This window comes from Amphiprion ocellaris, chromosome 5 (genome assembly GCF_022539595.1).
Source record: "Amphiprion ocellaris isolate individual 3 ecotype Okinawa chromosome 5, ASM2253959v1, whole genome shotgun sequence".
NCBI lineage: Eukaryota > Metazoa > Chordata > Actinopteri > Pomacentridae > Amphiprion > Amphiprion ocellaris.
Window position 1 is genome coordinate 13,121,440 of NC_072770.1, and position 27,887 is coordinate 13,149,326.

The 27,887-nt window shown below is 41.4% G+C and overlaps 1 protein-coding gene across 3 annotated transcripts; it reads left to right on the plus strand.

Moving 5' to 3' along the window:
• The first annotated feature begins 5,733 nt into the window (after positions 1-5,733).
• ptpdc1a (protein tyrosine phosphatase domain containing 1a) lies at positions 5,734-27,887 on the plus strand. Of its 3 annotated transcripts, none has more exons than XM_023298849.3 (10): positions 5,734-5,946; positions 13,575-13,670; positions 17,211-17,382; positions 17,703-17,783; positions 17,911-18,029; positions 21,540-21,677; positions 21,767-22,878; positions 24,217-24,402; positions 26,544-26,654; positions 26,727-27,887. In XM_023298849.3, exons 2-10 carry the CDS (start codon positions 13,583-13,585, stop codon positions 26,838-26,840), a joined length of 2,121 nt encoding a protein of 706 aa, XP_023154617.1. In that variant the 5' UTR covers positions 5,734-5,946; positions 13,575-13,582; the 3' UTR covers positions 26,841-27,887. The 3 variants fall into 3 exon arrangements, with proteins under 3 accessions (XP_023154617.1, XP_035799057.1, XP_054866974.1); XM_035943164.2 differs by lacking the exon at positions 5,734-5,946 and adding an exon at positions 10,334-10,474; XM_055010999.1 differs by lacking the exons at positions 5,734-5,946; positions 13,575-13,670 and adding an exon at positions 13,696-17,090.

Genomic DNA, 27,887 nt, shown 5'->3' on the forward strand with positions numbered 1-27,887 from the left:
TTCATTAAGGAACCGTGATAAGTTCTAAATGAGCTTCTTGTTGCCAAGTAGCTTGAAAAACTGTGACAGGAGAAGTGGGGTCTTGTACAGGCGATATTTGTTTTATTCAGCTTTGTATGAAGTTAGCTGATAAAAAGAAACTATTGATTGCATTACTTCTCAAAGCTTCCAGTCGGTTTTAGTGCCTAAACCTTCTGCCCACTACACATGTCAGAAGTTTGCTCTCAGCGCCAGAATGAATTACCTGCCATCGTTTGATGATATCTTCCTCTGGTGGTCACTTCTGAGATTGCAAGAGGAGCCTCCCTGCAAGAGAACACTCCCTGCTCCCCATGCAGAAATGAAAGAAAATACATCAGATTTTAGAGAATACATTCATCAAAACACATCTGACATTACATTAGGTGACAGTGGGACAGATATCGGTAGAGTAGTCTGGCCAAAAAGTCAAGGAAGGTGGTCGGAAAGCAGACTCAGCAGACCTGTTGAGTGCAAAAGAGGCAAAGACTTGACTACAGTGTTTCTCCATTCAAGTGCAATTCAACTTAACAAACCAACACAAGAGAAACAATTCAAAAGACTCAAACAAAGTCACATATTTCAGCAGCATATTCTTTCCTCTGTTATCAGAAAGCAACCTCTCAACTGCTTATATACTGTGATCAATTCCCACCTTTACCACTTCAGTTGTACCATCAGACAACATGGGAACTTTATTTATTTCCTGGATGGAAACAAAACCTCTAACAGCGTCACTGCACAAACTACAAACATGCTGGCATTTCTAATGGTCTCGTATGAGCTAAACATTTGGAATCTCTTGTGAATGATGCATTTTAATACAAAAGTAAATTCATAAAGAAAAAAAAAACCTCCACTTGGACTGGCCCAGTGATGTCACGCTGACATCACCAATGCCACTAATCCAGGAAGTGCTGGTGGCCCCCTGCCCAAATACAGAACAAAAGAATAATGAAAGCTAAGTATGAACAAAGGAACAAACAATTAAACCACATTTGATCTGCAACTTAATAAAGGTCAAATGAAACATATTATTTACTATGTTTGCTTTCATCCTCTTATGATGGATGTAAACTGGAGCATATTAACACAAACAAGCCCAGGATAGTATGTGCTGTAATGTTACACTAGCATGGTTAACTTAGAGCTAAATACACGTAAAGAAAACAGTATTGTGTAATGTATAAAAGGAAAGTGTCAGGGGAGAAGTGGTGAGGGAAAAAAAGAGAGTTTTCACCCTGTTTGTCACGATCGTGGCAACTTTTTCAGCTTCCAGCTTCTTCCTTTCGGTGTTTTCAAACACTGCTACCCTCCACACATCTGCACATTTATTGCCTTGCTCTGATCTTTTAACATTCTTTGTGCGCTAACACTTCCCTACTTTGTGTATATGTTTGGATGTACTAGCATACTTGCATAATGTGCTTGGATGTATTTATCATCTTAAGTTATCTCATGAATCTTTCTTCTTTTTAAATTTTTTTTTTACAATTTCTTTGATTCATGGTCTGATTAACCTCTCAGAGTGCCTCAAAAGCAAAATGTATTCCACTGCATTACACGCTATGTAAATATTCTCTCTAAAACCAAGCTGCATATCACTGTTGACATGATTACTTAGTAAACTGATCAGCTTATTGACAAAAAATATTTGCAAATCATTATTTTAAGCAGAAATGAACTTGTCTCAGCTTTTCACATGTGGATGTTGACATGTTACGTATTTCTGACCATTTTGGAATGACATTTAGGGTTTTTAGTTTGTTTTTTAAAACAAATACAGAAAATCAGAACATGTTAACTTTTGCTCCAGGGAGTAATGACGGGTGTTTTCTTACTCAGCATCTTTTATAAACTGAATAATCAGTTTATTTTGAAAGAAATGATCAAACATGAAAAATAATGGTTGGTTGTTGTCTTACAGCTATCTTGTGATTAAATAATATAACCTTGGACAGAGTTGTTTTCATTTCTGACAGAATAAGTCCTTAATCCAGACCAGGGTCATAAGATGGAGATGGAGAACCTGTCAGAGTTCAGTTACTTGTTGGTGCAAATTTCTGACAAATCTGGGATTACCTGAATATGTAGATGGAATCAGTGCAGAACAAAACTGACTACTATTCATGTATTAGTGTTAATTTGACCTAAAGTCGGCACATTTTTAAGACTTGATTCTACTCAGCTACATCTAGAATTTATCTATGACAGCTCTTATTTTTGACTGGCATCAGTACACAGTACAGAAATGTCTGTGTCTTTCTTGAATCAGCACACAATACAAAGCACACCAATAAACAAGGCAAAAATATGTCAGTCTTTAAACAGCAGAGGGCCTGTACTAAATAAGCAGGAGGTTGCTCCTTTGTATGTCATCTTCACAGTCAGTTGCAGTTCTTCCTTCAGCTTTCAGAGCAACTTTGGACTGAGCTACATGTCGCTGTTATGAGAAAGATTAATAACAATCATAGAGAGGCTCTGGCTTAAGCCTCCCTTTGTTCAATCAGCCTGCATCCAGTGGGCACATTTTCTGATTCATCCACTGAGCTCAGGACTGTTGGAACATAAATGATACGGCGAAGCAAACATGCCAGCTCCTGTCCTCACATCCAGTCATCAGGTAACTGGCACAGGTGGAGTCTTTTTATTTCTTTACTTCTGTCATAATGCACCTGATTGCTTACAGAGACAATTTAGGCACTACGTTGTACTTAATTTGAGTATAGAAGATAATTCTTGACTTTGGGAACAATATAAGTGATTAAATAATCAAAACTCAAAGGTCCAGTTGCTAAATTTGTATATAAACATCTGCAGAAACTGGATAGAAAAGTGTTGGTATATATTTGTTTTAACTTCACTGACAATCCAGCTATAGAAAGTAAATGTGTAGGAACTCAAAGAACAATACTTTCTTCTTTTGTGTTGGGCTACATGTTTTTGAAATGTGGATAAAGTCATTTCATGTCATCGTCGGTACAGCAAAAAATGACATTAGATCTAGACTGACCTACTATACAACAGAACAGCAGCACTTTAACATCTGCTGATTTCAAGCACAACTGTTACTATGATGTTACAGCCTCCAACTCAAAATAGTGTTCAGAAAAAAATCTATAAAACAATCTAAGAAAATATATAAAAAGAGGCTGCTTTAAAAATATAATAATGTGGAACGGTGGAGGTGTTGTTGGGGTTTCCTAAGTGGTGTGTAAGTATGAAGTTTGATGCAAACAGGAAACAGTAACATATGAGATGTACGGACATGAAGCAGGTTGGAATTAATAAGCTAAACACCATCCTGCCTGTTTTCAGACATTATTTTAGTTTCAAGGTTTTGTTTGTTTAGTTTTTCATTTGGTGTTTTATTTTCTTTTATTGTCTTTATGATACTGTGGCACATGTTAATTAATCAAATTAAAAAAAAAAAAAAAATCTTAAAGCTGATTTTACCAGAATACTTGAAGATCATAATCCTTTTTCTTTTGCATTTCTGCATTCATCTTTCACAGATGACTGAGCTTCTTGCAGCTTTTAAGTGGAGTTTTTAACAGAAATTTTTTTTTAACATGTATTTGGCTCATACTTGTAGTCAGTAATTGCTCACGATCAAATGTCTCTCTGTATTCATTGTTCTGTTCCATGCTGATCTGATATTCCTTCACAATTCATCTCAGCTGTATCATTTTAATAAACTGCCACTAGGCTGCACCAGAGGACAGATATACTCTCATGAGTCCTCTGTGTTTGTCAGAGAACAGCCAGTTGCACCAAGAACAAGGTGCAAAGGAAAAATCTACTTCATATATATGTATTTCCTAAAACCTTAAGTTGACAATCTGTTAATTCTACAAGGTATTTGTGGGGACATTGTGTGTTTGTCCACTGAGGTCGGTGCTCACAGATCAGACTGCAGACAGTAGAAACGGGGAAATTCTTCAGTAGATGATGTTCCTATTAAAGCTGTACACACTGCATTCTGTTGATGTCCAGATTAACCATTGTTTAATGTTGTACCACAAAATAAATTTCATTCACCTCTATTGCTTTGGAGACATTTCACAGTCAGATGAATGAAATCAGTACTCTCTATCTAAACGGCCAAATTATACTTTGGAGATGCCAGAACATTCTCCTTTTGGTTTAATTAATTATTTTGTATGTTCAGGAACATTTAATAGTTTGAATGAAACAACAAAATGTTTACTTGAAGTTCTATGAAGCGCCAAACAACAGTAACACCACAAATAAACATCCCCATACACAAATACACTGCAGTGGCAGATCATTTATTAATGTTATTCTCATCTAATTTATGGATCAGCAAATAGTACCATTCCTGATCTCCATAAAAATAGAACATGCTACGTAGTAACATGCAGATTGAGGATAATAAACTGTGTTTTCATTATTAGACTGTTTGTCATCTCATTTTTTAAAATTTACTTAAGTCATTAGATCAGTTCATGCTTGCATTAATACTAAACAATATTTGCTGAAAATAAAAATGTATTAATAGCTCTGATATTGCTGGATTCACCCTGAGCTCAGCCTAAAGATTTCACTGTAGAGATTGTGAATCTGTGCAGCAGCTCGGCTGTCTGCTTGTAGAAAAGCTTTCAGGTTAAAGGAGCTACTTTAGATCACAATGACTCTTCAGAAGATTGAAAGAATCAGTGCAGTCACTTGCTCTGCCACTTGTGTAAATTGCACACAGCCCAGCTCTTAATGTTGAGACCATTTGAACGTTGCTGCTGTGTGGTGCTACAGCTGCCTCAGAGTAGTAAGATGAAACTCTACATTTATGTGTTCGGTGTCTCAAAGCAGATTTCAAAAGTTGTGTACGAGCTGTTTTAGTGATATTTCAAAATGATGGATCATTGTATTTTTTGACAAAAGAATCGACAACAAAGGATACAAATCAAACATTCAAATCAGGTGATACCTTCTATCAGTCAGACTTTATACATATACATATATATATATATATATATATATATATATATATATATATATATATATATATATATATATATATCATTATTAATACAAATGAAATGTAACACCAAGCGCAACACTGGGATAGGGGAACTCAGGAAGCCTTGCCCTAAATGACACATGCAACAAGGAAACACTAAATAAAATAAAATGAAAATAAAATATATAAGATGATAGCTAACAGAAAATAACAAAAAATTAAGCAACAAACAATAGTTGAATGAACAAAATGCTACCCCAATTAACGCATGCAATGAGGAAACACGAGATGAGATAAAATCAAATGAAATAAGAGAAAATAGAATTAATTTTAAAAAATCTATCTATTATTAAAATAGAGACGCATAGATAGGGGAAGGGCAAAATAGAAGTCGAAATTAATAAAAACAGAATAAGAAAATGATTTTAAAAATGAAGCAACAAACGATACATCAGAAATCAATAAACAAATTTAGTTCTAAGAAGAGTAATAAATAAATAAAATCCATCAAATCAATCAATAATCTGACTAAAAAGGAAGGTCTTGAGTTTGCCTGTCAGTTATTATTATTACTAGACATTCTCATGTAAATATTTTATCACCAGAAACCACAAGGAGCGTGTGCTTTCAGTTTTCTCTGTAAGAAAAACGATAAACACCGTTTTATGGAGTATTTTTAAACACTAAAAGTTAAACCTGGTGCATCCTCGGAGCTCTCGGATGCTGCGCCCGTAGTCACGTGACGTCACTGCGCCGTCCTCCACGACAACATGTCAGGCGGCTAAGTTAGCTAGTGGGCTAGCTGCACTTAGCTGACCAAATGATGTGGCTAGAGCGAACCCCCGCGTTACGACGTGCCAGCGACAAAACGACAAAGGCTTCGGAAAGATGAATCGACTTTGCCAACGCCTGTAACGACGGCCCCGCACTCTGACGACGGGGAAACGGTGAGTAACGCCCGCTTCGCTACGCTAGCCTCGGCTAACACGGTGGAGTAAGCTAATCAGCTGCCGTTAAGTCTTCAGCTTGCAGCATCAGCACCAGACGCGCTGCTTGACGGGCTGAAACGCTGCCGAAAACACCACAACATAGGCGCTGACTTAGTTTTAATAAAAGAGCTGATATAAGCGCAGGTGTTAAGAAAGACAGCTGCTTGTTAGCTGACTTTAATAGTCACAGTTTGAATGTATTAGGTGGCATGTAGAGATCAAAGTCAGATCAACGGCAACAGCCTCTGCTGCACTATAGATAGTAACAGTCATTTAAGAGGACCATATCTCTAAAACTGAGGTTGCAGTCAGAGTTTCTTCTACCATAAAAATACTCAATCTCCCTGATCATTGTTTAATATTAGAGAAATGGGATTTGCAAATGAAAAACACGGACCTTTTTTGCCCATTTTGTTCCAATGCAATGCTACTGTGCCTCCTTCATCATTATTATTTGAATAGGAATATGCAGTTTTGGTCTCTAGGTATGTAAAAACTTTCACTCAAATAATAGATCTCTCTTTGCTGCAGACATTTTGATTTGTCAAACCTTGAATCACTGCTGTAAGTGAACTGACAACATTAAAAGAACATCTACGTTGCATTAATGTGAGCCACTTCCGATGACTCACTTTCATCAAGTATCCCACCAGTTAAACTTGTGTTATTTTCTTCAAGGATAAACTCAGATTTCTGCAGAATAATATCTGTTGTGCGTGCTGACTCACTGTCAGGGCTCACAGGGATGTGACAGTAGTTTCACCTGTGCTTTTCATTGCACAGGTGTGACTAAAATATTACCTGGCAGCATGATTCATACCACCAAAGTATCAATGCTGTGTCATTAGACAGATTCTTTGTATTGTCTGCCACTGTGTTTTACTAACCTGCTGATTTTTCAGACATGGTAGTTCAGTATGCATATTTTAACACAGTATAATTTGTGAGGAAATGCAAAGACATGCAGAATTTAAGTACTTAATTTTTGATTTCTTGAAGTGACAAGATGTAAAGCAATCCAATCGTCTTTCTTAACAGAAATACTGAGCAAATACTTGACAGTCTGAACCAGTGATTCCATCCATCCATCCATCTTCTACCGCTGGTCCGGGTCGGGTCGCGGGGGCAGCAGCTTTAGGAGGGAAGCCCAGACCTCCCTCTCCCCGGCCACATCATCTAGCTCCTCCCGGGGGACCCCAAGGCGTTCCCAGGCCAGCTGGGAGACATAGTCTGTCCAGCGTGTCCTGGGTCTTCCCCGGGGCCTCCTCCCAGTGGGACGTGCCCTAAACACCTCACCAGGGAGGCGTCCGGGGGGCATCCTAATTAGATGCCCGAGCCACCTCATCTGGCTCCTCTCTACGCGGAGGAGCAGCGGCTCTACTCTGAGATCCTCCCGGATGGCCGAGCTTCTCACCCTATCTCTAAAGGAGAGCCCAGCCACCCTGCGGAGGAAACTCATTTCAGCCGCTTGTACCTGCGATCTTGTTCTTTCGGTCACTACCCAAAGCTCGTGACCATAGGTGAGGGTAGGAACGTAGATCGACCGGTAAATTGAGAGCTTCGCCTTTCGGCTTAGCTCCCTCTTTACCACGACAGACCTGTACAGCGTCCACATTACTGCGGAGGCCGTAGCAATCCGCCGGTCGATCTCTTGCTCCATCCTTCTCTCACTTGTGAACAAGACCCCGAGGTACTTAAACTCCTCCACTTGGGGCAGGACCTCATCCCTGACCCGGAGAGTGCACTCCACCCTTTTCCGGCTGAGGACCATGGACTCGGATTTGGAGGTGCTGATCCTCATCCCAACCGCTTCACACTCGGCTGCGAACCGATCCAGTGAGAGTTGGAGGTCCTGGCATGATGAAGCCAACAGGACCACATCATCCGCGAAAAGCAGTGACGGAATCTTGAGGTCACCAAACCGGACCCCCTCAACACCCTGGCTGCGCCTAGATATTCTGTCCATAAAAATTATGAACAGAATCGGTGACAAAGGGCAGCCCTGGCGGAGTCCAACTCTCACTGGAAACGAGTTCGACTTATTGCCAGAGATGCGGACCAAGCTCTGGCACCGGTCATACAGGGAACGGACAGCCTGTATTAGGTGGTCCGTTACCCCATACTCCCGGAGCACTCCCCAGAGGGTTCCCCGAGGGACACGGTCGAAAGCCTTCTCCAGATCCACAAAACACATGTGGACTGGTTGGGCAAACTCCCATGCACCCTCAAGGACCCTGCTGAGGGTGTAGAGCTGGTCCACAGTTCCACGGCCGGGACGAAAACCACATTGCTCCTCCTGAATCCGAGGTTCGACTATCCGGCGGACCCTCCTCTCCAGTACCCCTGAATAGACCTTCCCGGGGAGGCTGAGGAGTGTGATCCCCCTATAGTTGGAACACACCCTCCGGTCCCCCTTTTTAAAAAGAGGGACCACCACCCCAGTCTGCCAATCCAGAGGCACTGCCCCCGATGTCCACGCGATGTTGCAGAGGCGTGTCAACCAGGACAGCCCCACAACATCCAGGGCCTTGAGGAACTCCGGGCGGATCTCATCCACCCCCGGGGCCCCGCCACCTAGGAGCTTTTTAACTACCTCGGCGACTTCGACCCCAGAGATGGGAGGATCCACCCCCGAGACCCCAGGCCCCGCTTCTGAATCAGAAGGCGTGTCGGTGGGATTGAGGAGGTCTTCGAAGTACTCCCTCCACCGATTCACAACGTCCCGAGTTGAGGTCAGCAGTGCACCATCCCCACTATACACAGTGTTGACAGTGCACCGCTTTCCCCCCCTGAGACGCCGGATGGTGGACCAGAATCTCTTCGAAGCCGTCCGGAAGTCGTTTTCCATGGCCTCGCCAAACTCCTCCCATACCCGAGCTTTTGCCTCGGCGACAGCCGCAGCCCGCTTGGCCAGCCGATACCTGTCAGCTGCCTCCGGAGTCCCACAGGCCAAAAAGGCCCGGTAGGACTCCTTCTTCAGCTTGACGGCATCCCTTACCGCCGGTGTCCACCAACGGGTTCGGGGATTGCCGCCGCGACAGGCACCGACCACCTTACGGCCACAGCAACGATCGGCCGCCTCAGCAATGGAGGCACGGAACATGGTCCACTCGGACTCAATGTCCCCCACCTCCCTCGGGACATGGTTGAAGTTTGACCGGAGGTGGGAGTTGAAACTCCTTCTGACAGGGGACTCCGCCAGACGTTCCCAGCACACCCTCACGATCCGTTTGGGTCTGCCAGGTCTGACTGGCATCCTCCCCCACCATCGGAGACAACTCACCACCAGGTGGTGATCGGTTGACAGCTCCGCCCCTCTCTTCCCCCGAGTGTCCAGGACATGCGGTCGCAAGTCCGACGATACGACAACAAAGTCGATCATCTAACTGCGGCCTAGGGTGTCCTGGTGCCAAGTGCACATATGGACACCCTTATGCCTGAACATGGTGTTCGTTATGGACAATCTGTGACGAGCACAGAAGTCCAATAACAGAACACCACTCGGGTTCAGATCGGGGGGGCCGTTCCTCCCAATCACGCCTCTCCAGGTCTCACTGTCATTGCCAACGTGAGCGTTGAAGTCCCCCAGCAGAACTATGGAATCCCCAGAAGGGGCGCTCTCCAGCACCCCCTCCAAGGATTCCAGAAAGGGCGGATACTCCGAACTGCTGTTCGGCCCGTAGGCGCAAACAACAGTAAGGAACCGTCCCCCCACCCGAAGGCGAAGGGAGGCCACCCTCTCGTCCACCGGGGTAAACTTCAACACACAGTCACCGAGCCGAGGCGCAATGAGTATTGACACCCCTGCTCGGCGCCTCTCACCATTGGCAACTCCAGAGTGGAAGAGAGTCCAACCCCTCTCGAGAGGGCTGGTTCCAGAGCCCCTGCTGTGTGTCGAGGTGAGGCCGACTATATCAAGTCGGAACTTCTCAGCCTCGCACACCAGCTCAGGCTCCTTCCCTGCCAGAGAGGTGACGTTCCACATCCCTAGAGCCAGCTTGTGTAGCCGGGGGTCGGTACGCCAGGCTCCCCGCCCCTGGCCGCCGCCCAACACACATGGCACCAGACCCCTATGGCCCCTCCTGCGGGTGGTGGGCCTGCTGGAGGGGGGTCCCACGTCTCTTCTTCGGGCTGTGCCCGGCCGGGCCCCGTGGGAAGAAGCCCGGCCACCAGACGCTCTCCATCGAGCCCCACCCCCGGGCCTGGCTCCAGGGGGGGACCCCGGTGACCCGCGTCCGGGCAAGGGACTCGTGGTTCCAAGATTCTTTGTCTTCATTGGGGTCTTCTGGGCTGCTGTTTGTCTGGTCCTTCACCCAGGACCTGTTTGTCATGGGTGACCCTACCAGGGGCATAAAGCCCCCGACAACATAGCTCCTGGGATCATTGGGACACGCAAACCCCTCCACCACGATAAGGTCGCAGCCCAGGGAGGGGTGAACCAGTGATTGTGACAGAAAAAGGGATCTTCTCAGAAACACACAGTTTGGTAAGTTTAAGAAGCTAGAATGCAGATTTTGGTATCATGAGATCAAAACAGTAGAACATTTGTCAAAAAGCTAACTGTTCCCAGTACTGTCAAATGTTACATAAATGTTACTTTGCGTCCAAATTCAGGGTTTTCTGTTAATTGTACAGTGCAAATAATGAAAAAAAGTCTGCTTTGAAGATTGCTATGGTACACAACTGTATTTTTAAATTATATATTTATTAATAATGATTTTGGTTTAATTAGATATGGATGTAGTGAATGACTGGTTAATTGTTAAATTATTTTTTTAGAAAACAAATATACTCATAAAAATCAAATATTAAGTATTTTCTGGTTGAAGGTCTCCAGTGGGCACAATATTTGACTATTTTGGGGTTTAGGACTGTTAGTCAGATGGAGCAAAACCTTTAAAATGATAATTTGGGCATTGATAAGTTTTAATGGGCATTTTCCCTCAACACAATGTAACAATTTATGGACAGAAAATGGCAGATTAAGCAGTATTGAAAATGCTGAGTCCTACTAAATATTTCTCAGTTCATTTAGTTTTTGCCTCACTTCTTTTTGGCACATTTAGACTACTTAACTGCCCTTCTCGCACACAACTGTGCTATTTATCAGGTTTCCTTTCGGTTTTCACTTCAATCCTATGTTCTTGTCAGACCTTCTAAATTCACTCTATTGACTACTATGAACTTTTCTAATGCTTAGTAAATATTCCACTGGAGTCCTGCTAGTTTTTGCTTTAGTTTTCTTACGAGTGGCTGATTAAAACTTGGGACACATTGCAAAAGCAGTTAAGCAGCTGATTAGACTCATAATAAACAGCAGTGGTACTCTGTGTCTTCATCAGCCAGGTTCAGAGTGAGTTGTTGAGACAGAAAGCTGTGATGTTGCTGATGAGGATCCCTTCAGGCTCATTACCATAAATTAAACATGGTGTGAGGAACACCATCTCATCGGCCATATTTCTTTATTAGCACTCTGTGGAAATGACTCTCACATCCCACACTCATTAGCAGCGTCTCTGAGAGTTAGCTCTCTGCTTTCACACTATCTCTGTCATGTCCACCAACACACTGGCTCCCCAGTGGACACAAGCTTATGGTTCCACCAAAAAAGTGTGAAATTTCCTGGTTAATTAGCTCTTAAGTGATGGCTGTGTGAAGAGATTTATCTGTGGCTGCTGCATTAGCTCAGTTTCATATAAATGTTAATGCGCATACGTCACATTTGTCATGAAAACCAGCTTCTCATTCCCCAGCTTGTTATCAAGAGCTTCCTATTAAACAATGCCAAGTGGTGTCAGGCTCCCGCCAGGATGGACTGATTGGATGGGCTTCTTTCCGGCTGTAATGTTGGAAACACTTCAAGCAGTGTTATACTAGGTTTTGGTGCCATATCAGTTTGTAAGGAGAAGTGTGGATTACAGTGTAAAAGAAGTAGAAAAAAACAGTTGTGGATGGAAAAAGACAGGCTTTAACTTAACATTGTCAATTATTCATAGACACCAGGAGCATTACTCTTAAATGTGATCTTCCTGTCTCAGAAGTTTGTAAAAGATGCTGTTCAGTAACATTTTGACAGTAGGAAAAGCAGAGGTGAAACTGATTTCATTAAGAATGGCTCATTTCCATCATGTGTTCTGTCTGTCCGTCTGTGCTTTTCCTGCTGTGAAGTGTTAATAAGGTGTATTTAGAATAGAATTTTTGCAAACTACTTATATCCAAGCTGTTGATACACAACACACACAGCACCTAAGTTGTGTATCTGCACTTAGTTTAATGTGTCACATACTCCATTACATTTAACACCTTGTCCTGCTCCGATTTCACCTTCAGGCTGCAGGTAATACTATTGACAACTGTAGTATTTCTGCCTCCCTCATCTTTAGAAGCTCATAGCAAATGCTAACTGCATCTCTTTAAAGCAGTGTGTGGAATGTGATTTTAAAGGATTGATGGCTTTATGATGTAGTACTTTATTATTTGGGATTTAGTTTCCTCACCATAGTTTTCATTCATTGTATAACTTCTTGTAGTAAAGTATTATCTTACTTTGTGGAGTGCATATTTTACATTAACACGTTTAGAGTTGGAATCCGGCTTTGATTGTTCTGTCAAGTTTAAGTGAAACTAATTTGTGATATTAAATTTCTCGAAACAGCCGCCTTAGGGATATTTGTGGCTTTAAAAAAACATCTAGTTTTGTAATAAATTGTGTGAGTCCTATCATTTCGAGAAGCAGATTTATAAGAGTCAAATCCTACTCTTTAGCTGATATACACTCCTACATCTTTGGTTAATCCTTTCTCAAGGACTTTATCAAAGGGGAAGAAAAGCATCACAGGTCAAGGAATCGTTTGCCCATCAAAAAGTTAGCATGTGAAGAACAGCGACCCTGCTCAATTGTTAATGGATCACAGTGAGGCAGAGAGCTGTAAAGGTGCAGAGTTTCAATCCTGCAACACCCGTTAGCACATGGTGGTGTGGTCTATCACAGTGTAACATGAGAAACTGTTGGTCTCCTGAGTCAAACTGACACTCTGGGAGGTCTATGTGACACAACACAGCTATCAGGCTACATAAATCAGATGTCAAGAAGTATGGCTCTGAAGCTGCACAATAGCAGGTGGATGTGGTCAAAGCTAATCTCTCTCTGGCTGCAAATCACTGAATTGGAGCTCCAGCTAAAAGTGATGGGTTCATTCCACCGCTTGCTCATCTTAAAGCCTTTGTGTTTGCCGTGTGTTTGCTGCTGAAGTCAGTGCGGTTTGTAACTCAAGCTCGGATCTCGGATGTGCTCCCGGCTCGTGCTGTTGTTGCCGGTACACGCCCACCTGCTCCCTGAGGTGCAGTGGTCAGACTGACACATGAGCTGCTGACATGGCGGCTCAGTTTGCACATATCCCTCTCTCCCCCGAGTTATCCTGCCAGGCAACGCCGCTCACGCTCCTCATATCTCATCTGTGTGCACACCTTGCGACTGTTTGCGTTAGCGGCACAACCGAAGCTTTTGCCAGTGAGCTGTTGGATTGTTTCCCTGTTTGTTTTTTTTCACACCCGCCTTTGACACGATGTTTATTCACACCTTTCAGGCCCTGCCATGGCAGCAGGTGTCAGCATACTGAGTGACCTGCCTTACTCCACGGGTGGAGCTCGCAGTGGAGAGATCAGCACAGAGATGGAGACAGGTAGGAGAGCTCTGCAACACAAAAACAACACAGCTGATGCCTTTTATTTGGCAAAGACGTTGGCACAGTGCGGCAAACCTCAAATGATTTCATTGAGTTCTTTTATGAGGGCTTATGAGGGCTAACATTTTGCAGGCCAGCTGCAGCATCCACAAAAAACTCATTAATTTTGCACAATATTGATTGTAATGAAAATGCATCTTAGGCACTGCATGTAGATGGAAATTTAAGTTACCATATATTGTGTGTGAGGTTGACAAAATGAAAATTCTGTTCCTCAGATTTGCTGAAGGGATCAGCAGGTTTATATCTGACAGGGGTTATTGCTGAAGTGTATAAGAAAAACTAATGGTTTACAGGTTAAGAAAGACCTGCCCATGTATAAGAAATACATACTGAAAATTAGTACAGTTTTTATTGTTCATGATAGATAGTTTTGCATCTTTTTTTTTTTTCAAGCAACAGTGCCAAACATCTGTTGTTTTCTAAATTGTCGCCAGTGTGGGGATTTCAGCTCTTCTCTGTTGTCATTGTAAACTGAACATTTTGAAGTTTTGGGCTGCTAGACAAGGCAAGGCATAGAAGTCCCAGTGGTGTTGTTCAATTCCAAAGTTTTGTAATTTTAAAGACAAATTGATCAGTTTATTTAAAAAAAGATTCTCAGACTAATTCATTACGTAAATAATTGTTTGTTACAGTTCTTTTATCCTTTGCATAATAAAACAAACAAACTACAAAAGGACCAAAGGAGCACATTCCTCTGGAAAGGCTAATGCTCTGTCTGGCAAATTTAAAGAAAGAAATCTGCACTCAAATTTACTGAGTTATTCTTTCGGCCATGCTCAACCTCTCCTCCATGTTTTGTGAAATTAAGCCCGTTAGTTTTTGCTTGTTCAGGTCTCAGAACATACCTGGGTTCTGCCTTGGCAGAGGAATAAAATGGCTTGGTTTTATGAACACTCAGCAGGTGTCAGTCCTCTTGCTGTGATTTGATAACATGTTGAATTATGGACAATAAGAACATATGAAATGATCTGTCTTAGTCCTTTTTCCCTTTCTCTAATGTTTTAATGATTAGCTTCAAAACAATATCCAGAATTGACTCTTAAGACTGCATAATACGTCACTTCTATGAAAACAGCAGATAAAATCGAAGACAATGGATGAATGAGGCTGATGTTCAGCACGCGTGTTTTTCTAGCAATAGCTTGTGCAGCCAGCGATCGACTGCTCTCTGTTGCCTGCTGCTCCCACGCACTGAGAGCCTCAGTGATCCAGCAGTATCATTTCACCTTTTGGCTTCAGTGTGATGGTGGACTGGCTGCTGAATTGTTGAGTGGCCTTCAAGCACAGTGTCTTTTTCTAACTCCCTGCATACAAATCATCCTGTTGTTACTTCTCTCCTTTATGGATTGATTCATTGACTAACTGTTATTGTGGTAGAGATTAAAAATATATATGCCCATAAAACAGTCTATTAGGTCCAGCTGGTTCCAGCTTTAATTGTGCAGAATATCATGCTTCTCTTTGTTTCATGTAATGATTAAGTTAATCTTGTGAGTCAAAAAATCTATTTGACATTCAATGTGGTAACTTTAAAATGGCATTTGTCACATCTGGTTTCAACAAAGTGATGAATAACCTAGTAACTATACAGTTGTGAACAAAACTTTGCATACATTTGTAAAGACCATGTATAACATTCAGTCTTCCAGTGACTCTCATAGCTCTTAATTTTTTTATGATGGAATCACTGAAACTCATGCCAAAGATTGACTGATTGATTTTTGGTTTTGTGGAAATATGCTGGGTCAAAAATAGAGATACAGCAACTTCAATTCACAGCTTTGATGATGTAGAAAGCTGTGTTAATCAAATTTACTTAGCTTTAAATAAGGTCCATTTCATACAATGATCAGAATTAGTAATGTGTTTGGAGGAGAGAAGGTGAGGCCCTTAACCCCAAGAACAATATTCCTACTGTCAAGCATGGTGGTGGCAGAATTATGCTCTGGGGCTGTTTCCCTGCCAGTGAAACTGGTGATTTATACAAAGTGGATGGAATATCGAAGAAGAAGGATTACCCAAAACAGAATATGACATCCGAAACACATCAAAAAATGGCTAAATTAAGCTAGAAAAAATAAGGTTTTAAACTGGCCATCCCAAATTCCTGAATTAAACCCCACCAAGAACCTGTTGACTGTGATGGAAAAACAAGTCTGTGTCAGAAAGCCAACAAATGTACTTGGACTGCACCAATTCTTTTAAGAACAGTGGTCAAAGGTACAAGCAGAAGCTTGCAAGAAGTTTGTAGACGGCCACCAAAAGCACCTAATTGAGGTGAAAACAATTTAAAAATGTTTTGATTAGCACTGATAGCAATCTTTGTGATTGGGTTATGGCATCCCTAACAATACTATGTTTGAGGAATTGGTGAAATCAGCAGTATATAAACCCACTCCAGTTCTTTCACTTCACAGTCATGATACTCTGTTATAGAGTTTGCCATTGAGTCACAACAATTACTGACAACTACATAGTCAAGTTGTTAAAAAAAATAAAGGAGACTGTCATGGTCTTAACCTCTTAAAATGTAACTCAGTATTCTAATGACCAACTTCATTACTGGAAAAGCTTCAGGATATATGGAATATTTCTGTTTCTATTAATTAGGAAATCAGTTCAATAACATCTTTCTAAAACATCTGGGCCTTCCGATGCTCCCACATATATACAGAGTTCTTTGAAGAATTGGGAATGAAATTGTGCAGTGTTGTACGACTTTCATAGTTTTCGTCGGCTGCTTTCAGTTGGTTGTTAATGATCCAGTCAAAAGCAGAAAAAAGCTGTCATTGTGAACACTGGTCGATGATGTGCGTTTGAGGGCTGCACCAGATGTACAGCCTTTTAAACAAACAAGAGCAGCATTTTCCTCTTTCAGTCACAAGCCGCCTGCCTCAGATCTGTGCTCTGTGTGTTATGTGTGTGTGATGTGTGTGTGTTATGTGCGCAACATTGGCCCCCATCTACCACCCACTGACGACTTTGGAGATGGTTGTCATGGTGACACTTCAAATGCCGGTGATGAACTGATCAGCAATGGGCGATTGTTGAGCGATGATTCACCATGGACACAGAGCCGTTGAGCCAGGAGCCCTTTGTCAGTTCCAGAGTGCAGTCTTCAGCAGCAGCAGTGCAAGATGCAGCAGCACCGAGGACGTTGCTCCTTAGCCGGGGAGATGATGGCCAGCGTGAGGAGACACGACCGCCGGCACTCCGCCTCGGACATCCTGCTGAAGGTCCTGCAGCGCAGACGCAGCTCTGCCCTGGAGATCCTCTCCTCCTCCTCCCACAGAGTGATGGTGGCGGTCAGCGTGAACCAGCCTCAGCCCCCCACTGAGCGCAAGACCAGGAGATGTAATCACGCAGAAGAAAAAACTATTCCTTTGCATCTAGGGGTTTGATGATGCCTAAAACAACAGGGGAAAGTCTGAACTGACTGTCAAATAAATGTTTGTTTTCTTTTCTTTCCCCCAGCCAATGCAAGGGTCCCGACAGCAAAGTACACCAAGATGGGGGAGACCCTGAGGCACGTCATCCCAGGTCACATGCAGTGCTCCATGGCCTGTGGAGGGAAAGCCTGTAAATACGAGAACGCCTCTCGCTGGAGTGATGAGGAGCAAGCCATCAAGGGACTCTACTCGTCCTGGTACACTGGATTAGTCTGTGTTCATGTCCTCTCAGAGCTGTGCTCGTCAGTGTGGGTCACTAAAGTCCACATCTATAGTTACATAAAAAGTCAATACATTTGTCCTGCTTCTTACTGTCACTGTAACCACGTCACAGTTTTCAAAATCGAACATGTTAGTCTGTTAGTATGTCATCAGTTGTGTTTTCACTTTGGAAGAGACAGCATCAGAAATTACACTTCTTTGTAGAACAGTCCTAACCAAACTTTTTCCTTCTTTTTTAAGGATTTTTCTGTATAAAGCACAAATCCCTCTAACCTGTGATGCTCTCCACTTACAGGATTACTGACAACTTGCTCGCTATGGCAAGGCCTTCCACTGAAATCATAGAGAAATATAATATAATTGAACAGTTTCAAAGGTACACTCTCTTTCTTCATTTGAATTGAACATTTTAATTTCGTATGTGGTTGTTTAGGACGCTTAGATTAAGGTTGAAGTGTAGAGAGTTTGTCATGTTGACACGTTGTGGTCTGTTTTGCTATCAGGTGCGGTTTGAAGACGGTCATTAACCTGCAGCGACCTGGAGAACACGCCAGCTGTGGCAACCCCCTGGAGCAGGAGAGCGGTTTCACGTATCGACCTGAAACATTCATGGAGGCAGGCAGTGAGTTTTCATAACCACCCTTACACTAACTGACCAACTTACTGCTCTCTCTCTCTCTCTCTCTCTCTCTGAAACACGACCCCAAACCAATATAAATTTGCACTCATAGTGTCACAGAAACTGAGGGAATAAAATCCCAAATCCTGAGTATTATCTCTTAATAAACTCAAAATGATGGGAAATCAGTCTCTAAGCTTAAAATATTTCATCAACTTCAATTTTTCTGCACAATTGACTTGAAAATTTGACAAAAATATACCATTTGTGTTTGATTCTGTAAAAAATGAAGAAAATTAGTGTATCTCATCACAACTGTGACACCATTAGTGACTTTGTTTAGTAACAAAAAAAAAGAGAGATTTTTGGCATAACAGGGCTGAATTGCAAGCTGTGTATGCACAGAGCAGATGAAAATGTAAGTAGCAACATATCTATAATATGTACAGTCATTGGTATTGGTAAGACCCGTGGACACTTAAAAAAATAGTAAATATTCAAAGACATTTAACTTTATTATTATTTCTTTTTTTATGATTTCCGGCAATACTGTCATACTGCTCAGAACATATTTCAGAGTTTTGTCTGCTTGAAGCTATTAAAGTTCGGAGTGAAAAAAAGACCCACTGAGTAAAAAATCAACAGGAACAAAAAACAAGCTGAAACTGCTCATGGTTTAGAGCAGGGGTGTCAAACATACGGTCCACGAGACAAAAATGGCCCTCCAGAGCGTCCAATCCGGCCTACGGGGCGACTTTGCAAAGTGTAAAAATTACAGAGAAGACATTACCTGCAAATTTTAAATAATTTCTAGACCTTGACAAGTTGTTTTGATCATAAAAGTAAAATACTATACTGTTCAATTCCAGATACCTGTCACTAAATGTTTTTTATGCTTTTGTAGAAGCTATTTACTCCACTATTTAGTAATTTTTCATTCTTGTTTTATTTAATTAATTTATTTAACTTGTATATTTAAAAGGGAAAAAGTCATTCGGAATTTCACTGTATAATGACAGTAAAGCATTCTTATCTTATAAAGATAGTTCAATAAATTAAACATTTTCAGAATACACTTTTTTGCACTAAAACAAACAGAAATATTATTTATAGGTTATTAGTCTGTGTTTTTACTGCTTCGGCCCACTTAAGATCAAATTGGACTCTATGTGGCCTCTGAACTAAAATTAGTTTGACACCCCAGGTTTAGACAGTTGCAGCACAAACTGTGTTCATATTTGTTTTACAGGATTATTATGATTAGTATTATTATTAATAATAACAATTATAATAATAAGAAGAAGAAGAAGAAGAAGAAGAAGAAGAAGAAAATGACTGTGCTGAAAAGTGCTAACTAATGTTATAACTATAGCTCCTCCAATAAAAGTTTCTCAGGAGACATAGATTTCTTGTCCCTCTATGCAGTACACAGTAAACACTTGCCTTCAGTGTCTTTATTATTTTTTTTATCAAGTTTAAAATGCTACAGGTTGTGTTCAAAACATCTATTTTTTAATGCGTTGCTTCTTCTTATGCTGCAGTGAAGTCTGTGTTTACACTATCAACAGCTTTCTTATTGCATCCCAATGGAAATGTTCCCTAGCAACAGATTTACAAATTGCTGAGGCTTTCACTAGCTAAGACCTTCTCTAGAATATATTCATGAGGTTGTTATGAGAACAGAACATGGAAACTGACTGAAGGATTTTTTCATGCACAAGTGGTGAAACCTGGAATACTATTGCAAAATGTGTGCAATATTGATTACAGATTGGTTTGACTGTATGACTTGAGAATAATGGTCAAAAGTGTGTTTCTATGGGACACTTTTAATCTGTTGATTAGTTTCTACATAAGACTGACAGACTAAGGTGGATTTATAATTTCCCTCAGCGTCATTAGTGTTGTGTTTTGCCTTATAGGCAGGATGTGATGCGGTCCCTAGCAAGCAAGAAATTGCTGAGGGATTTCACTTTTTGTTCAGTCATTTCTTCTTCCTAACGAGCTCTCCTGGGATGTCAACCAAGTCACCTCATCAAAGCATCTGCTGCATTCTGAGCAGTGCTGTCTTTCATTTGACGTTGAGTGAAAAACACTAGCTTGTTATCTCGCTGGAGGCTAAAATAATCCCATGAAAAGAGCAAAACCAACAATGAACTGATTTTGTACATCATCATTTCTAACTTGACCTTCCAGAAACTGTGAAAATAGCACCTGTTATTCGTCTGTGAAGTTGTTTCTAAATAAAACTAATGTCTGTGTTTTTCATAACAAGCGGACATGACATCCAATGCAACAGTGATGAACAGCAACTGAGGTCTATGGTGCAGAACAATAACGTAAATCAAGCTTCGGATACACAGACAACACTTGTTAGTTGGTACAGTTCATTGTCGGTTTTAGTCTTTTTATGATAGGCAGAGAAATGTTAAAAATGGCCTCTTTTAGCATGCAGAGAGAGAAATGAAATGTGCTTTGTTCTGCCTGCCAATTTCTTTCTCTTATGCACAAAACAAATGTTAAATAAATCAAGAAATACAGTAATAATACTTTAAGTAAGACCTTTTCTGCATTCCAGTGCCAGTATCGATCACAAAACATCACAGAGAGCAAAAGACATGTTGCTGCCAAAATCATAAAATAGCATTCCCATTCTTTTTACTCTACAAGTTCACATCTAACTGAAATGTCCAGAAAAATAAAAATAAGATTAGACTATCGTCACACATGGAAAGAATTTTTGGTGTTTAGGAGATTCTAAATAAACTAGACTGATGTTTGATAAGCTGCTGTCAGTTTAGATTTATCACAGAAATTATGAATTGGCCTTTAGTCATTGGTTTGTTAGTGCATAATTACGTATTAACCTCACTGTCCCGTCTCACGTATTTGACAGATAAAGCATGTACCACAGCTCTCAACCACTGCAGTCAGTATGTCTGAAAGAAGATCAGAGGAACATTAGCATAAAAGTGGCGTGTCTGAAAGACAGAAGGTCATCTTTTTAACAGACTGATAAAGCAGCAGTGTTACATATCTCTGAAAAAGGCTAATTTGTTGCATCGGAATTTATGTATTGGGAAACATAATTTCTCAAAACAGCTGGACTATTTATACACAAAATGCCGGCTATAAACAAAAGACCTACAACAACTTCCTGTGGTGTTAGTGGTAGTTTTGGTGGACAACAGTGGTACTTTTAGAGGGGTAAATGGTGAACCTTATTTGTACATTATTAAAAAAAGTACATGTATACACTACAATGCAAGCTAGTCATATTTGTGCTTTTACTAAGAAATACTATTGAATTAAGGAGAAATAAACCGTCACAAATCTGGCAATATTTCTCAATTGTGTAGTAGTGTTTTTAATTCACCTCCATGTTGGCTAACATTTAGTGCACAAACAATAAAAATGTATTGATTTGTGACCAAAATAAATCACACACTTGATGGACAGACACAGGGAGTGAAGTGAACAGCTGTGAATTCTATTTTCTGACTTTTCTTTCAGTCTATTACTATAACTTTGGATGGAAGGACTACGGTGTGGCATCTTTGACTACAATCCTTGACATGGTGAAAGTCATGTCCTTCGCTGTTCAAGAAGGGAAAATGGCCGTCCACTGCCATGCCGGTCTTGGAAGAACAGGTTTGTAACACCAGCAGTTTTGCATTGCTTTGAGACTCAGTTGTGCTTTTAAAATCTAAATTTTCTGTCGTACATTTTCCTTCATTCAGGGGTGTTGTTGGCGTGTTACTTGGTCTTCACGACTCGGATGAACGCTGATCAGGCCATCCTGTTTGTGCGAGCCAAAAGACCCAACTCCATCCAAACCAGGGGCCAGCTGTTGTGCGTCAGGGAGTTCGCCCAGTTCCTCGTCCCTCTGCGAAGCGTCTTCTCCTGTGCCGAACCCAAAGCGAGCGCCGTCACTTTGTCCCAATACCTCACGCGGCAGCGACACCTGCTGCACGGCTACGAGGCTCGGCAGATGAAGAACGTGCCAAAGATTGTCCAGCTGGTGTGCCGGCTGCTCGTCGACATCGCAGCCAACAGGCAGGTCGTGATCGAGGAGGAGTGGCTGGAGATCCCTGACCTCACAGCCGAAGTGGAGAAGACGGTGTCCCAGCAGGCCCTTCAGCAGCTGGGGAAGGAGATGAGAGGGAAAGGGATCCCTGTTCCACCCTGTTCCTCTCATCCTCTCAGCCCACCAGCACTACATACCAGAACCGCTCATGATCAGCCTCTGCCCAGCGACAACGAGCTTGACCCTCTGTGGAGGCAGCAGAATGTAGAAAGCCCTCTGAGATGCTCTTTGTCTGACATCAGGCAACTCAGCCACAGCGATTCTGTCCTTCACATACTTGGACAACAGCAGCACTACTTAGGGAATCTGAAGAGCAACAAACCAATCAACCGCCTGATCAAACATTCCTTGTCTCACAGCAGCCTTACAGCCTGTAAATCTCCCCGATGTTGTGACTTCTTTCCTCAGGACATTGCCAGAGGCATTCAGGACCCCTATACAGAAGTAAAACAAGACAGTGGATCGCCCGTTTTAACAAGGCCGCTGCTGAAGGGCCATCAGAGTTTGTCTTTAGATCTGTCTGAGCAGGGAAGAAAAGCCCATTGTAACGCCACACTGCCTGCCTTATCAACCAAGATGAAACTGGTAGCCAGCGAGGAGGATGTGTCAGGGGGTCGAGGAGATAATAGAGGAGATAACACAGAGATTCCTTTCATCAACCTCCAGTCTGAGCTCTCCCCGGAGAACAGACGTCTACTGGTGTCCAAAGCTCTGGCCGTGGATCTGACAGACAAGGATCTCTCCTCCAAAGTGTCAATGTGGCAGGTAGGACCCACGTAACTTCTGTGGAAATTTACCTTGTAGTAAATAGAGAATTAATTACTCTACTGATTTCCCAAGCTAGATTTCTCTGAGATTTCTTGGCCACTTAACTAGGTTTCTAATCTAATCTGACAGCAGAACAGTTGGATGGAAGAAATGGTTATTAAACCTAAGCATATAGCCTAAGCAGACCAAGACCCCTCTTATTGAAAATCAAGTTTTTAATCTCATTAGCATATCCTGGTGGGGTGTTTTATATACTTCATACATTTTTATGTATCATGTATAGGTATCATGGGTAAAATAAGCAGCTAGCACCATGGCTAAGCATTACCATATAGAAAGTGCAGTATCACATGTAATGTCAAGTAGTTGTAGTTGTTTGGGCAATCATAGGTGAGCTGGTGTGCTCCAGCTGCACTGAGTGACGGAAGAGGCAGGTATAGATCTGCACATTCTAGAGGAAACAGTGTAGAGTTACATCCAAGTCATTGTAAGGGAGAAAGGCATTATCTTATTGAAAGAAAAAATCTAAATATCTACTTTTCGCAAACAGAGATAACGTTTAGAGGTCTAATTAATTATCAGAAAAGGACTAACTAGGACTAAAAGGATTCTAACTATAACTGACATGATAAAGAGAGATGGGATTCCCTGCAGAGCCTGTCCTCTCACTGGACCTTCAGTCTAAATATGTGCGTATGTAGATATTTACTTGGTGATAAGTCTCTGTGTTCATCCACTTTAAAGTATAAAGTCCTAGAGAAAGGAGACACTCCACAAGCACCATTAGTTGAATGTTTAGGATCAACAAGAAGTAAGATGATGTATGGATATCGAGTTTCATCAGCTCCACTAGCATTAAATGCAGCTAATCATCATCTCTACTGCTGCTTTGGATTACACTTTGTACAAATAATAGAAAAATGTTGCACCAAGGGCTGCACACGTTTTGTTTTAGATGCCAAACAGTGAAGTTTGTACCCCAGTGTTGTCAGCGTGAAAAACCTTGATTATCATGACAGACTCTAATGTTCCAATTTACTGACAAGTTGCTTCTTCCTCCAAAGCTGCAAAAGAAGTGCTAGCCATGAGCCATGTGGCATTTGGTCCTCCTCAGCTAGAATTCTTTTTTTCACTGTGAATGTGCGACACATTTAAATTTACACAGTACAATGTTCAATCTGAGCTTCTGTTTACCAGAGAAGAGTGAAAATTCCTAGGACCACATCCAGGACTCATTTTTCATTCATGAACTGTGAAGCAGATTTAGGCCCATTGTCTGTTTTTTTGGCACTGCATTTCAGTGAGTTCATTATCAGACTCTGTTGTGATGTGCAGACGGAGCTGAACTCCAGAGAGGGGGCGTGGGAAAGGCTGTGCATGGAGAGAGACCCTCTGGTCCTCTCCAGTCTGATGTGGTCGTGGCTGGAACAGCTCAAGGATCCAGTCATCAGCCGTGAGGATGTTAAAGCCCTCAGTGAGAAGAACGTAAACCCCCAGAATGCACTCGACTCCCTGGAAAAGGTACCTGTGTGGATTATCTTCTCAAACATCTCTTATCTGTAGCAAACAGTGATTACAGGCTTTGTTACAGCCTGATTTTGGCTCGGTGTCACAGTTGTGCTTCCATGTCACAGAGCTGTTGCACATCTGCCTGTGATTTTCCTTTAATGACACATTTGAAATTGTGCACTTTTTCTATGTAATTTTTCTACGATGAATATACTCTGTACTCAGAACAGTCACAATGCTTCTACAGTCAGACTGCAGCTGGAGAGCATCAAGTTACCTGCATTCAGCCGGTGTTAATCAAAGTATTCAGATTTGAATATTACAAATGCTGCATTGTATAAATAACCATTAGCTGTCATTTAATCCCTGTCATGTATTTACAACCTCAGTGAGAGCTACAGGTGGACTGATATAGACTTTCAAGGCCAGTATTAATGATCACTAAAAATTTGTAATCGTTTCTTGTGGCCTATAGACATATCATAACAGACACTATTTATCTGGCAAATGCAACCATGTCAAGGGAGCAATATAGAATATATAGAATATATACTTTTTAGACCGACTGGAGTCTGTCCCAGCTGACTTAGGGTGAAGGCAGGGGACACCCTGGACATGTCACCAGTCTATCACAGGGCTACATATAGAGACACACAATCACACTCACATTCACACGTACAGACAGTTTAGAATATTCAGTTAACCTTATCATGTTTTTAATCTGTGGGAGAAAGCCGGAGTATCCAGAGAAAACCCACACATGCGCATGGAGAATATGCAAACTCCATGCAAAAAAACACGAACCAGGGATCTTCTGGTAGCTGCAAGGCAATGGTGTTAACCACTGAACCCTACTGTAAACTTTCTGTTTATTTTAATATGTAGAATAATTATGTGCAGACCTTATTTTACATAATTTTACATACAATTGGACTCCTTCCTCTGCTGCTAATGTGAAGCACTCAGCTAATTGCAGGTTAGCACAAGAGGGGCTCAAAGTCTACAAGAAATCAGCTCATTTTTATAGCGTATTAGATTGACAAGGGCTGAACAAGTAAATCACAACATAGACAAGTGCAATATCTTAAGGTACAACATGTCACAATGTACTATCATAAATGAAATCTTGTGGAGCTACAGAGATGTAAATCATACTCTGTAGATGTAAGAAACGTGCTTGTTTGTTACAGACCACAGCAAAAATCACATCATTTTTATATTTTTTCGAGTTACAAGGAATCCATCTTCAAAATAAGAACAATATTAATGGATTATATTTATATTTTTTTCAGCTGAAGCCTCAAAGTCATTATTTTGTTGTTAACATGACGAGAAAACAGCATCTTTAGTAAGCTAGTTTCCAGTATAGTTTTAGATAAGAGGCTTATATTTTAATACTATCATGTCTGTTCACATTTGAAAACACTCGTTCACAGTGTTTAATACACACTACCATTCACAAGTTTGGGATCATCAGGACAATTTCATTTTAGAATAATCATTTACAACATTAACAATGTCTAGACTGTATTAATTTAACTTCACTGAAAAAATGCTTTTCCTTAGAAAAATAAGGACATTTCTAAGTGACCCCAAACTTTTGAACAGTAGCGCATATTGGAATCTCATAGGTGACATAGTTATCCAGAATGCAGATCTGAAGAACTGTTTGAAGCTCAGTGTCTTGATCTGGCTTGTCACTGTGTTTTATTCTTATGATTTCAGTGATGCTATTCTTGCTTTAAAAGAATGTCAAAGTGAACATTTTGGTATGTAATGTGAGTATCATTACCTATAGACAGTATAGAAAAGATGGATGCAGCATGTGTTTCTGAAAAATGAGCTTTTTAACCTGCAGTCTTTCTAACAGCTAAAAGGTGCCACTCCTCACTTGATTTATCTTGCTTTGCTAATATGGTATCAATCACTCATTTCAGGTCTTCTTCAATACAGCATGATGTTCATTTAGTGAATTACAATCCCATTCAGAGTAAAATAGATGGTAAAGCAGGGTGTATTTTCGCTGCGTCTGTTTTCAAAACACCTTTCAAATCAAATGGATAGCCAACAAACTAATAAGTCATGTCATGATGGCGACATCTATCATTTATCTGCAGCATTTAATCATATCTCCTCTTTTTTCCCGCTCACAGGGTCACCGGCTCACTTTGCTCTGTATCCTGGACTGTGCCGCTCACCTCCTGCCAGTGCCTGAACAAGTGGAGACCAGCTTTCTTAACCAAACCATTAGAGTTTTTACTAAGGTGAGTGCTTACCCACGATGCCTATCAAACACAGGATTTCACAGACACTAAGACGTCTCCTTCGCTCTGCAGATTGACCCTGCCTCGGAGAAGAACGAAGCTTTGTACGCGACACTGAAAGCAATCCTGACTCCCATCCTGTACGAGATGCGTGACAAAGCCGTGGAGGAGAACGAAGACTCCTGATCGGCCTCGACACGAACAGTCAGACAAGATGAAGAGTCACTAACAGGGTTCTGCTCTCATTTGTGGGCATTACTGCGTTTTTAAGCCACTTCTTTGCACCAGATACTGCTGAGATCTGCCAATCTGTAGTCTTTGAAGCTGTTTGATACAAGACTATGTCATTTTAGCGTTCTGTTTTCATTTGAAGGTCTTAATAGACTCCAAGTACTGCCATTCTCTGTGTTAACGTGCCACTGTGCTCACCTTTTGTCACCTGTTCTACTGTAACTAGATGTTGCTTTTATTATATAACTCTAAACTGGTAGGATAAACACTAAGAAACGTTTTCATTATGTTCATGTACGGAGTCGGGTGGGCTTATTTAAACCAAAAGATGTTTTATACACTGTGTAGATGTTACAGTGTGTCTTATTTATTCAGACCTTCTTATATGAAATGCAGCGATTTGTTGAATAGTTAGAACCCGACGACGAGTTGCAAGGTCGCTTCGTTCCTGTAGAATGTAAAGTGTTTTCTTCATGTCAAAAACTGTGGCTACTGTTACAGCAATGCAAATTCAACAGGCCACAGTGCGTTTGCTTTCTTCCAAGCAATTCTATGTCCTTAATACTGTGTTTACCAAAAAAAAAAAAAACACTCTGCTGTTCTGTTGTTCATGCATTTGTAAAACATGAATCTGCCTCTCCAGTTGCGTCCAGCACAATGCTGTCTGCCTCAAATGAAATTGCCTCTGTCTGTCTGCAACAACGCCTCGCCTCTGCATGTGTGTCGGTGTGTGTTAGCGTGTGTGTGTATGAATGTATGAATGTATGAATGTGTGTGTAGCTGCTGAGACGAGTGGGCGCCGCCTCTCACCTCATATTGTGTCATAAGTGGACACGGTGTAATGCAGATCTGCTGACACGCTGAATGTGGAACGCTGATGTTAATATTAATAATAGGAAGGACATGAGACGTTGTACTGTGGGTTTTTTCAACAAACACTATTTTTTCACTGTTACAAACAGCTACTTCTTACAGAATTAAACACAACTGCCTGCAGCTTGA

Excerpts from the sequence above, each read along its gene's own strand:
- ptpdc1a (XM_055010999.1), top strand. The coding sequence starts at position 16,874 with ATGCAGCAGCACCGAGGACGTTGCTCCTTAGCCGGGGAGATGATGGCC. Across the intron at positions 17,091-17,210 it reads TGAGCGCAAGACCAGGAGAT|CCAATGCAAGGGTCCCGACA; the intron begins GTAATCACGCAG and ends TCTTTCCCCCAG. Across the intron at positions 18,030-21,539 it reads AACATTCATGGAGGCAGGCA|TCTATTACTATAACTTTGGA; the intron begins GTGAGTTTTCAT and ends CTTTTCTTTCAG.